Source organism: Mytilus trossulus, chromosome 4 (genome assembly GCF_036588685.1).
Source record: "Mytilus trossulus isolate FHL-02 chromosome 4, PNRI_Mtr1.1.1.hap1, whole genome shotgun sequence".
Taxonomy (NCBI): Eukaryota; Metazoa; Mollusca; class Bivalvia; order Mytilida; family Mytilidae; genus Mytilus; species Mytilus trossulus.
The window spans coordinates 62,615,306-62,629,345 of NC_086376.1; the positions used below are offsets into that span (position 1 = coordinate 62,615,306).

The window sequence follows — 14,040 nt, forward strand, 5'->3', positions numbered from 1 at the left end:
CGCATATGTAGCAATAACTTCCGGATGATTTGACTGACGAATCGGTCGAAACCCAATCGGTAGATATATCTATACTAACCCAAAAAGACTAATAATAAAATGGAACGCAACGGACATTAACTAAAATCCAAAGACAACAAAACTGAAGAAAGATTTAATCGTAAGAATATCGAAACGAATATCCAATGTAAAAACATTATGATCAAATAGTTTAAATTTGTTAACAAAACAATTATGATTCATCCAGGAAACTGATATTTTGGTCTAACAGATTAATATTAGGCAGAATACCTGAAAAAGGGGACGAAGTCAGTATCAGACATGAAGACATGGAGTAATACAAATTTGTAATTGTAATGCATGGTAATGCATTACATTTTCTCAAGTAATTACATGAAGTGTGTAATGCAACATTTTTTCGCATTACATGTAATTGTAAGATAATGCATAGCTCAAGCCAGAGACATATATATATATGTGTATATATATGTCTCTGCTTAAGCAAAAAGTTGTGTAATTTCATGCCAACTCCATGTCAATTACTTTGTTAAATTATTCTAACATGTTTTAATGTTAACAAAGAAACAGAAACACAGTTATGTTTCTGATAATGGTTTTGTTGTTCCTCAAAGACTCTTCTCAAACGAGACAAGAAGAAAGAAAGTGATGTCTGTGCAAATGGTGAAAAATAAAAAAGTCAGAAATAAATTAATGATTTTGAGTTCATTATGCTGAGTTCACTCGTAATCCAAATTCCATTCCCATTAACTAATTCGAATTAGTTTAATTCGCATTTGAAACATTTTACGTCCTAACATTAATTCTAATTTAAATTACAATGCGCATCAAATTCTCTTTACTGTTCAAACCACGTTAACTTTTAATTCGAATTCAAAAAAAGAGTATTTCTAATGCGAATTAGATAATTCAAATTAGCCAATTCGAATCAATTTGAATTAAAAAGGAAGAGTGTGTGAGCGCGAATTAAATGTATGTGTGAATGAGGCATTAGTACATTGGAAATTATATTTTTTCAATTTCCAATTTTTTTCTTCTTCTTTTGTTCTACAGTTAAATTAATGCAGGTAATTATATATTTTTAAAAATGAGTCAGGAAATGTGGCATTTTTTGTTGGATTATTATTTAATATAGGTGAACAGGAACAACCAATTACTGATCTTTCACTTTGTATAATTATAATAATGAACTTTGCCAAGAACTATCCATGCTCATAATCTTCAGTTGGTATTAAATATGAAATCTGTGTTTTATTTGTTTAAACCTGCTGTATTTGTTTGCACCTGTCCTGAGTCAGGAATCTTAATTTTCAATAGTTGTTGTTTGTTGATTTGGTCCATATGTATTTTGCTTTTCTTATTTTTTATATAGTTAAGACTTAGACTTCTCATTTGAATTGTTTTACACATGTCATTTTTTGGGGCCTGTTATAGCTTGTTGTTAAGTGTGAGCCAAGGCTCTGTGCTGAAGACCATACTTTGACCTATAATGGTTTACTTTTACAAATTGTGACTTGGATGGAGAGTTGTCTCATTGGCACTCACACCACATCTTCTTATATCTATGAAAAGTTTTACCTGCCTTTGAATTTCCTATGAATTAAAAATGTGACAAAATCCCCTTTGATTTGTTTGCATGCCCCTTTCACATTTTATTCCAATTCTATTTCAACCATTGCATCTTTTTCAATAAGTTGCACTAGTTATACATTTAGCAATGATGTATTTTTTTTTTAATCAATTTGCATCAATATTTGGTTATGAACCAAATTTTGTCTTGATATGCTGAGTAAAATAAGAGACTGTGGTCACCTGGATATATGTGCATCTTAAACTTTGATCCTTTCCAATATTGTAGACTAAAATATAACTCATGACTTAAATCCCTATTTTAGTTGATCCAGTATTGCTGTTAATTTTTTCTGTTTTTAGTTTTTCTCTATTGACTCTACTTTTACATGAATACATAACAAGTGTGCACAAGCATTAACCAATGAACCATGAACATTAGGTCATGAACAGATGATACCTACCAGTCAGACATGTACACTTTTATTTAATCATTCACCATTAACGTATCTGATAAACAGACCTACTCATGTAACTTTTACTTTAATCACTGATCCATGAAATGAGGTTGAGCTCAAATCCCAAAATCTGATGAACATATAGACATTACAATCAAATTCTATACCATATTAGTTATCCTATTAGTTTTAACAAGCGAAAAATTCAAATATTCAGTCACATGATGGTTTCCAAAGTGTTTCAAAGGAGATTATACAATAGCTTATCATTTTGGCTTCATTTTTTTCAAGCAGGACCTTGATTTTTATTTGTTCACAATAAAAATGAATTGCTTGGTCTGAAAACTTCACACTTAATTGATGTTCATCCTTATTTATTGTGAGAGATATTTCTTAAAATAATTATAAAGTGCGGACTTTGCCATGATTGTAAATAATAAAGCTATAAATCATAAAATTTTAATGAAGTACATATCACAACATTTTGCTGTTACAGAACACTTCACATATACTATGCAATATTATGCAAATAAACAAAATAACAAACATTTTACATACACCCTGGAAATAATTATTAAAATATGACATGTTTTCTTTGAAAATTTCTGCGAAAGGCATATTGAATGAAAAATTTATAAAACAAGCTTCTGTTTCTGATTTGGTCATGTAAATAATAATTAAATACTTTAATAATTTAAAGCTATGAATCAAATTTAGTAAAGTAGCTGGACCTCACTGTCTCAAAACTGAAAGTAAAATCTGTAATTTATAAATCTAGTCGGGAAAATTACTTTTTAAAAGAACGTCTGAAAATTATTAGCAATTTTTGTATTTAATTCATGTGAATTTGCAAAAACAAAACAACAACATAAATATTAATATCACAGTTTTTTAAAAATGTCCATCTCCAAAGATGAGATCAAGAGCTGCTTGTAGATCTCCCCCAGTTGCTTGTAGTGCTCTCCTAGCTAGAGCTTCATCAGTTATACCCATATCACGTAACTGTTGTATCTGATCCTGAAAAACAAATATGATCTGATTGATAGGATAGTTTTCCTTTATCAATACAATAATATAAAAATACAGAAACAGTTAAGGATATTAATTCATTTTTCCATCTATGGAATTGAAAAATAGTTATTCAATTTTGCAAATAAATCTGTCCCAATTTCAATTTTGGTTAGACATTTTAAAGATCAATCCAGGCTTACATGAAAAATTTATGACTGAAACTTTGTGTAGAATTTTCAAATCAATTATGCTAGTATAAATGATTTTTTTTTATCACAACAGATATTTATCATTAAACATCTTATTATTTCAACAAAATTTTGCACAATTTAATTTTTTTCTGTTTATAAATGGTTTGTGTCAAATTGCTGTTTATAAGTGGTCATGCTGTGACTGAACATGGTAGAGATCTGACATACTTACATCAGATGGTGCAGTCGTTGTTTGTTGTGCTATGTATCATAGACTCATAGTGTGACTGAACATGGTAGAGATCTGACATACTTACATCAGATGGTGCAGTCGTTGTTTGTTGTGCTATGTATCATAGACTCATAGTGTGACTGAACATGGTAGAGATCTGACATACTTACATCAGATGGTGCAGTCGTTCTTTGTTGTGCTATGTATCATAGACTCATAGTGTGACTGAACATGGTAGAGATCTGACATACTTACATCAGATGGTGCAGTCGTTCTTTGTTGTGCTATGTATCATAGACTCATAGTGTGACTGAACATGGTAGAGATCTGACATACTTACATCAGATGGTGCAGTCGTTCTTTGTTGTGCTTGGTCAATTGCTTGTGAGAAGAAATCACTAGAGATGATAGGTGGTCCTCCCTGAAATAATAAACAAATATGTTAGTGGTGTATTCATTATTTTCTATCAGGCTCTCACAACTTTGTATAAAATTCATTTGAACCAGTCATATTTGTGAAATTTAGAAATTTTACCAATAGATTACTGTTTCTACAATCAACCCCTTGATTTGAATCTTCATAATTTGTGGCACTATTAAACTATATATACAAACCCTGGATGAATATAAATTTTGGTATTCATAGCTTAACATAACCTGCCAACTGTCACTATTTGTGGGGGATTTTCCCCATGGAGGCTCCCAAATTGAAATTTTGAAAGAGAAAGGAGTAGGTTCAGTAAGACCCCTTTTTGGCCCCAAAATATAGCAGTTTTACAAAGTTGTTAAAATGAAAACTATTAGTTATTTATTGGACAGTAGAATGCTTCTGCTACATAAATATGGTCTGTTTTTGATAATGCAATGCATATATATATCGGGAACTAGCACCATTAAATCATGCTGAATTACTGAAATCTTCACAATTCTATCATTTTAGTTAAATTTTAGACGGTTTCCTTGTAAAACGAAAGTGGCCGCATTCGTGTGCATCCTTCATATTGAAATTGAACACGGATGTGGCCACTTTCATTTTTGACAAAAACCATCTGAAAAGTGACATTTTTCGGCATATTTGGTAGATTTTTCAAATTTTAGCTTGAATAAGTCGTTTTTAATTACTTTATCAGTTAAATTCTTTCACAAAAACTAATTGAATGAAATAAAATAGACATTTAAGTGTTTAAAAAGTGGTCAAAATTTTTGTACGATGAACCAGAAATTTGAGGCCAAAATCGGTCCTTACCGGACTTACTCCTTTTGACCACAATTTCAACAAAACAATTAATTTAACAATGACATAAGGCTTATAAAAGTATGAAGAAGCCAAAAAACAATGTTAAAATGTATTTGCAGGCCCTCCTGAAGGTTTTTTAGGACTATGACAGCTATCTTGCACGCAAAACCCTCATGGGCATTTTAAAAAGTTGGCAGGTTTGAACTTAAACTGAAATTTGAAAACACCTTTTTTTCTATAATACAATACCTGAGGTTGCGGACTAGCTTCTGGCTGAGATGGGCCCCCTGCTGAGGCTAAGGCAGCTGCTAACTGTGCTGGTGTTATAGCTGATCTTGGAGCCTGTAAAAAAAAACAAATTATTGTACGTTACCTGTTTGATATTGAAAACCTTAAGGTATTGCCATACAAGTTTTAAACAAAACTAATAGCAATAAACCTATACATGTATTATTAATAGCAAATTTCTGTAATGAGAAAAGATTTTTATATTTTCCTAAGTCTTGTAAATTCATTATTCTAATGCAATTATTTTGTATCAATGATTCTGATTGGATGACAGTTAGCGTAAAATTTTCTATCTCCTTGTCTGTAACTAATGAAGCGGACATTTTGAATTGCTGAATGTATTGACATGTAATTTCAATAATTACAATAATAAGCCAATAAAACTCACATGTTGCACCCAAAAATCTTCTTTTTATCTAATTTTATAAGATTCTGAAGGGGCACAGAAGCCAGAAAATGCCCGGTGTTTATGTTTGACGCCGGACGCATACATATGACATCACCTAGTGTAGGGACCAAAGAAGATAACATCTTTTCGTGGAATTTTCTTCAATTAAGATTTTACACTGAAATAATGATTGAAATTTAATTATGAACTTGTGTTGCAATAGAATAGAGATAACCGTATTGTATTTGAAGCTTTACGGACGTCCATCAGTAGTTTTACTGTCCATATACCCGTTTGCCTATCTCCACTACGCGTCGCCAGGTTAACTTAATTTGCGACAGTAAAACTACTAATGGACGTCCTTAAAGCTTCAAATACAATACAGTTCTCTACTAAGTGTTGGGCTGGCATGCATTTTTTTAATTTCAATTTCCCTTCCTTACAGAAGTACCTTATCTTTTTTGTGGTTCTCTCCTAATCAAATCATTCTCCCATTTAAAAAAAACTTGTAAAAGTTCCTTGTCTGTTTTGTGGTTCTCCCCCATATTAAAAACTTACAGAAGTTCTTTGTCTATTTTGAGGGTCTCCCCATATAATAAATACTTACGGAAGTTCCTTGTCTGTTTTATGGTTCTCCCCATATTAAACACTTACAGAAGTTCTTTGTCTATTTTGAGGGTCTCCCCATATATTAAATACTTACGGAAGTTCCTTGTCTGTTTTGTGGTTCCATATCTTCATCGTCAGACATTTGTTCAAATGAGTAGGCACCTGAAAGTAACAAATAAATTATAATTTCAATTCGATCAAGACCATGGCCATTAGTTGGATACAGAAAAGACAAAATCTTTTATAAAAGGATTTGTTTCACTTACAGTACACATAAAACTAGTTAACCAATCTTATTTTATAGCTTTATGACTTTCAGAATTATAATATGTTGGTCTTTTATCAAAATTATTTTTAAGTAGTCAATCTGCCATATCGGCTATTCCATAGCAAATTCAACATGTTCAATAGATTGCAGTGCATTGAAATTAAATTTTGTGATAGAATTAAATGATTAGTTATATATAATTTGGAAATCTTAGTGCATTGATATTTAAGTAATGTTTAGTTCATCCATTTTTGGGGTTAAATTTAACTGAATTTGATAAATATAATTTTGTTCTGATTCATACAGAAATGTACCAGTGTAAAACCATTCTAGTAGTATTGTTAGGGAGAAATAAGCACTATATTTTTACCATCACAATTATGATCTAATTATTGGTAGACACATAAGTGGCCCAAGATTGAATTATATCTACTAAGATCATCAAGGATTTTCCTATGTAGTCAATTAAAAAAAACTCTCTGAAACAAATACAATCTTTTTGCTTTTAGAAAAATAAAGGTTACCTGGTTGTTCTTAATAACTTTTATTGATATACTTTGAAATGAAGAAAAAATATAGGGATTATTATCAAGATAATTGAATTATCTATTGGATACTTAGAAAGTTCATGTGAGCTAAGAAATAAAAAAAAATTACCAGGGGCTAATCTTTCTGCACCAGCCTCCATCTTAGAGCCTTCTTCGCAAACAGCTGCTGCAACCATCATTGCTGCTTGGCCAAATGCTGGATGTTTCTCTAAAATTCTGTCAAATATATTTGTTAAATGAATTTATGCAAATTAGATTGAACCAAAAAAAAAAAAATCTTTGTTAAAGTGAGAAGCATTATCTTCATATCTTTTTCTTCCTTCATTCATACTTAGAATTTTATGATTTCTTTTAAGTTAAACATAGGTAAAATTTGAATGAAATATTTTGATTCTGTGAACTGTATTGACCATATTTCACTATTAAACATGAACAGAACAGGTACAGCAAAATGCTACATAATTGGACTTCAAAATTAGTTTTGTGTTACACCATACATGATGGGTTCCAACTCCACATGATGAAGACTAAATGCAGTAAGATGGCATGTTATTCAATAACAATATTTGATTGCAAAAGACCACAAATAGTTTTCAGTGAAACTTTAAAAAAAACTTACTGTCTTATATTTCCAGGGTGAGCTAAAATAGCTAACAAAGCCCTGTCTTGAAGCATAGCTGTAAAAAAAAAACCATACAGATAAATATCTTTTTTAAATAATTAATGCATCTAACCTGAGAAAATCAATATCCATAGAATATAACCAAAGCAAAAGGGTTCTTAAAATTTTTTCATTATGTGAAACTTTAATGTTATATTTAAAGTATGTTTTTAATATATAATAAAATGACTGAATAAATAGTCAACTCTCAATCTTACAGGGCAATGTATCATGTAATATGATTCTGTACACTACAAACTATACTATATAACAAGTCAAAAGGGTACAACATCACCATTAAATAAATGAACAAATATTAGATATTTAGGATAACAGATATCCTTCTTCAATCATGATGTCAAATAAATCATGTTAATATATTCAAACTGAGAAACTTTTATATATACACAAGTCTAAATTGAAAACTACGTTCAAACCTATGATTGCGTTGGATAAAAACAGCAATTTTTATAAGTGTGCATGTAAAACAAATATATATATTTCTCTAATTCTATGTAAATTTATCGCTTTCCGAACCCATTGCATAAAAAAATTTAATCAACGTGTGGTTGCCAGTGATCTCAGAAGATCATTGGATGATTTTAAAGGTCATGACCTTTTTAGCTAACAGGAATGAATCAATTTATGCTATTACAGGTGTTAATGAAATTGACAACTTCCTGCAATTGGAAAGGTACTCGAAGGGGATTTTCGGTTAACAAAAAAAGAAAATGTATGTTTTAATCATTAGAGAAAAAAATTCTTACATAGTTACTCGTGAATTATCGGATTTATCCAATCTCAATAGTTAAATTATAAATTTTAAAGTCCTCGCCGAGGCGGCTCGGACTTTAAAATTGATAATTTAACTATCTCGATCGGATAAATCCGATAATCCACTGGTACCAATGTAAGAATCTATATATATATAATTAGCAGTATTTAAGTATAATTGACATAAGTTAACTTAATAAATAATATACCAATAGCTACTGGATCTTTCTCTAAGCCTGGAGAAGCTGCAATAACATTTTCTAGTGTCTCTGGATTGTTCACCATTCTTTCTACCTACAAAAATTAAAATCTAAATCAATCTTTACAAAAAAAGTTGTATAAAATAACACAGAGTAGTTATATACTAATTAAAGACCTTACTACAACAACACCATGCATTGTATATGCTGTACATGACAGAAAGTTTGCACTGTCAACAGATGATCCTCTTTTTTGCACAAACTCCTAATCCTGATAAAAAAAAGTCTGCTATTTCTAACATCATATCCAAAATATAATGACTGTTCACATAAACAACTATTATGCAGAAAATTTGAAAATTTAAATGTTATCGACTTTTCAGTAGACTTGACTTTTTCAAAAATCTGATTGGCTGTTCAACTATTTTGAAGGCCTCAATCCGACAGTAATATTTCGAAAAATAAAAGAGATGAATGCATTACTTTTTCAATTTTTCAATTTTCAATTATAGTTTATTTTAACGAGCTAAAGTTGTATGATTTTTTTTTTAAATCAGTAACATAGTGGATTTTACAATTATACTTCTGAACAAGGTGTACTATTAATAAAAACTGAACTTGACCAATGTTAAAATAGAGGACAGTATTGATCAAAATTATAAAGGAGTAGGTCCAGTAAGACCCTTTTTTGGTCAAATTTTAGACGGTTTTCGTGTAAAACGAAAGTGGTCGCATTCATGCTCATCCTTAATATTTAAATGTAAGTTGTATTTTAGGATAATTCATAACATATATAAAGGTTGAGGATGAACACGGATGCGGCCACTTTCATTTTTGACAAAAACCATCTGAAAAGCGACATTTTTCGGCATATTTGGTAGATTTTTTATATTTCAGCTTGAATCGGATCATTTTTAATGACTAAATCAGTTAAAATCTTTCACAAAAACTTATTGATTCACATAAAATAGACACTTAAGTGTTTAAAAAGTGGTCAAAATCTTTCATCAGATGAACCTGAAATTTGAGGCCATAATCAGTCCTTACCCCAATCAGGAAGGTTTTATGATCCTGCACAAATGCAACAATGACATAATATACATGTACAATATACTTACTATAGCTAAATAGTCTTGTGTCACCAAGGCTGCTCTAACTGTTTATATACTTACTATAGCAGAATAGTCTTGTGTCACCAAGGCTGCTCTAACTGTTTATATACTTACTATAGCAGAATAGTCTTGTGTCACCAAGGCTGCTCTAACTGTTTATATACTTACTATAGCAGAATAGTCTTGTGTCACCAAGGCTGCTCTAACTGTTTATATACTTACTATAGCAGAATATATCACCAATGCTGCTCTAACTGTTTGTGTTATATACATGTACAATATACTTACTATAGCAGAATAGTCTTGTGTCACCAAGGCTGCTCTAACTGTTTGTGTTAACTGTCTGACATCTACATCTGCCATCATATCTTTTAAATAAATATATTTTTACTTATTCTATATATTAAGGTTAGAAACTGTTGCAAATATAAAAATATCTTTCCTTTCTTCATGTTCTTATACCTCTTTCATTTTACAACAAAAAAATATTGAAAAATAGTTATACACTCATTTAAATAAGATTTTTCTGTGCCCTTATCAAATTTGAATAAAGTTAAGGTGGTATTCAACACCTTCACTTTAATTTATTTGGCTGGTTTAATTTTCATAAAATTTTGACAAAGTATTTACTTTGACCCTATGACAAATATATAAAAATTTCAAGAAATTTGTACCAACTGTTTTATCAGAAAAAATACACTGCTTATATAGCAGTTTGACAAACACTAATTTGATCATTGAGAAGATTAATATTCCCTTAACAACACAACATAATTGAAACGTTTAGCTGATTTTACAGAGTTATCTCCCTGTAGTGTTAGGATGCAGGTTGCAGTCTTGTAAATGACTGCTCCATAGTCTTACATGCTAAACAGCTGATCTTTGAAATTAAAAAATTAAAAATGCTACACAGAAAAAAATTTCATGTTCATATCATGTATGTACTAATGTGAAATTGTGATTTAATAAAAAAAAAAAAGAAGGGGTCTTGCCACGAAGAATAAAAAGTTACGCAATCCTGAAGTCAAAACATTTTTTTCTACTTTCTGTTTGCTATTTTTACTAGGCCGCACCACTTCCAGTAAACATGATATCCTTCCACTTTCCTGGATTGATATCCCCAAAAGATGCAAGATTTTTTTTAAAGTCTATATATATGTTTCAATTCAGCATAAACCTATAATCAAACAGAAAAAAATTAGTTCAGAAAAAATACAGCAAAAAATGCATTTTTTTGTTTCCCTCCATGTTTTGATATGCACCAGAAATTGGAGTTGTAATACAAGACTGGTACCACCACCTTAACTATGAAATAAAATTCACCAAATTTAAAGTGTTAAAAATTTCTTTATATATCAATTTACAGTACTTGTATATATGTTTAATACCAAATATGTTTTGATAACTAACTAAAAGCTAATGCTTGTTTGGTGTTTTTTATTCCCACCAAACTATATTGTTCATAATTGTAGTTTACTTACACAGTCACAGAGAAAAACTTGTAATGTACACTTTAAGTAGTACACAATTCTTATCAACATTAAATATATTCTATTCATTGTCATTATGATCCAGGTGGTTCCAGTGGTTGGAACCCAGTTTTTTTGTTTTTTGGGAAGATTAATGCATTTGAATGGGAGCATATAGTTTGAAGTCTCCTCCCCTTTTTAAAATGGCTTGATCCGCCACTGATTATATAAACTACATGTACACATTGGTATATAATGATTAAAAGAAATATTACCGTGTGAGTCATCTTTCTCTGCTAAAAATTTCTTTAAAGCAAAAACTGTAGCACCTGCTTTTAAACCAGCACCCTCTAGTGGTTCACTGTCTTGTAATTTTTTACCACAGTAAATTAATTCTGAAAAATAAACAGATAATAAGAAATTTCATAAATAAATGTACCCGATATATGTCATTTATGCTTATCTGATCTTTAAAGAATGTTTACTTTAATAATTTTTTTATCTTTTCATATTTTTTTTTAACATGTTGAATTTGTTGTTTGTGCTTTACGGATTTTATCAATATTTTTTTTTAGCAGGTTTAAATTTAAAGTTATAATTCATTGTGAAAAACAAATATTTCATCAATGAAATTCAAGTCAGATATTCTAATGAATATCCTTTTCATATTGGTTACAAACTTTTTTAAGTCTGATGCAGACATTTTGTAGTTTGTTTCAACTGAGGTACTACACAGACGTCAAAAGGCGTCATTATGTAGTAAAGGGGGCGTCAAAAAGCGTCATTATGGAGGAAAGGGGATATGATGAACAATCCCTAAATACAGATGATGATATAGATTAACCTACTTTATCTATTGTAAAAATCAATTCAATACTTATCAATTGCAGGATATCTGGATTGTGCATTTTAAATTTTATTTCCACAGAAATTCCACATTTACACAAATAAAAACTTGGGATTTATTGATTATTTTTTGGGTGAATTTGAGTGAAAGAATTTTTTTCTCAAGATTTTCCTGTCTACTGCCTCCAATATTTTGAGACACTTTGAGCCAATCACAAGGTTTTCACTGTTCCCTTTAAAAATACCTGTATTTCAATTCTGAAACAACAAATTCTTTAAATATAAAAATAAAAAGATTTGATATGATTACCAATACACCTCATAGCTATTCCTGTCTGACTGGTCAGATAATCTGTCTTGCTTGAACTATTAACATCATACAACAATCAATTTTTCATTGTTGCTTCAGTTATTTTGTATTGACATCAAAATTTAAGGGGAACCTGTGTGATATTCAGTCTAGCTGACAAATAGCGATGAGGTGTATTAGACAACTCCCCAAAAGAGACCAAAATGGCACAGATATTAAAGACAATGAACACTGTATCTATTTCAACAATGAGCAAGGCTCATATCACATGTCAGCTTTATTTAAAAGCCAATTAAATGAAAATAAATTCAAACAACAAACTAACAACCTTGTTCATGTACAATAAACAAAATTATAGGGTTAAACTAGTTTGAAGAAACCAATCCTGACCCCTAACCTGGGACAAAAAAAAACAGTTTACGGAGAACTCTTGTCCAAATAATTATGATAGCCTGCCAGACGTCATAGTTAGGATTATCCCAGATAAAAATTAAAATAGCCTTGCCAGACGTCACAATTATTTGGACTAGGAGAACCTATTGAGAGCTGCAAGGGTACAGCGGAATCCGTTTACACTCCCTATTGCGATTAAAAATAGAGATGTGTCACTAAGGTATTTACACTGTAATAGATATTTACAAGGACAAATTATAGTTTTCAATATGTCATAATTATTTGAAGTATACTTATTCTCTATCATGTCATCGCCAGACTATGGGATCATTTTGCTAGACTACGGGATAATTCCACATTTGGTGAATTGTGGTTGAAGTTGTGCCAAACGGATTGTCAGTATAACTGCTATTATTGTACGTGTTTATAATAAAATTTATAAAATTATTGCATAGCATAAAAATTTAAAAGTGAATAAATGTAATCAAAACAATGAATATCATCATTACCGATGTCAGAAGGAGGTAAGTTAATGACTTTAGAAACTTCCTCTTTTAAAAACAATGAGTTGCCTTTCAGATTTACAAAATTAAGTGTTATTTTGTCAGTTTTTCCTTGTACAGTTCGGTTACAAATTTTTAAGGACGCCATTGCTGTTTTGGAAACTGGTTTGAAATGGTACGGTCTATTCTCCGTTACAAAAAAAAAGAAGTTAAATAAAAAGGAACCAGTAATTAAAAAAAAAAGTATTGTAGTACCGATTACATTCAGGCGACCTTAGAATAATTTCTTTATTTGATATTTTTCAAAGATGGACAGTATTTAAAAAAAAAATCTTTAGATAATAAATTTAATGGGGAAGTTCTCCTTTAGCTCAGACTGTTAGAGCACTGCCCTGTAGCACACAGTTCCAGTACAAATTATGGTTGAGGCATTGTGATTATGCAATAAAATCATGCTCTCTATTGACAAACAACTAAATATAAAAAAAATAGCATAAAAGTTTATTATTGCTGAATAGTCTATTTGCCAATTTCCGTAATTGACCCTATTATTAGAGACCTTTATTTTTGTTGTCTCCCTTTATGAGAGACGTTAATTTTTATTTAAAATGGAGAGCTAGCAGAAAGAGCAATTTACCTGTGAGTAATGTGAGTAATCTATAAGGTTTTCAAATCTTTACATTAATTTGTTAAGCTGAATACTTTTTACATCTGAAATTATTTTTCATGAAATATTCGTTAAACCGCCGATGCATCATTTTCAATTCATTATGCTTTGCATTGGCAAAAACCAATTTTGTCTGGTATGGAACCAGTCTACTATTGACAAAGGGAAGTAATTTGTTTAAAAAGTGTGTAATAATAGAATCAAATCGGTAATTGGCAAATGGACTATTAGTCAGCGCTTTCATCAATCTTTTTCAGATTTTTTTTTTTAAATTACCTAATTTAGAGA

At 30.4% G+C, this 14,040-nt stretch overlaps 1 protein-coding gene across 1 annotated transcript; it reads right to left on the reverse strand.

Moving 5' to 3' along the window:
• Positions 1-2,488: 2,488 nt before the first annotated feature.
• Positions 2,489-13,291, reverse strand: LOC134715716 (ubiquitin-like protein 7). The gene is made up of 10 exons (XM_063578078.1): positions 13,092-13,291; positions 11,309-11,428; positions 9,853-9,932; positions 8,462-8,546; positions 7,437-7,494; positions 6,927-7,033; positions 6,096-6,163; positions 4,966-5,058; positions 3,820-3,900; positions 2,489-3,062 (listed from the first exon to the last, which is right to left on the reverse strand). The coding sequence occupies exons 1-10, from the start codon at positions 13,231-13,233 to the stop codon at positions 2,937-2,939; spliced, it is 960 nt and encodes a 319-aa protein (XP_063434148.1). The 5' UTR covers positions 13,234-13,291; the 3' UTR covers positions 2,489-2,936.
• Positions 13,292-14,040: the final 749 nt, after the last annotated feature.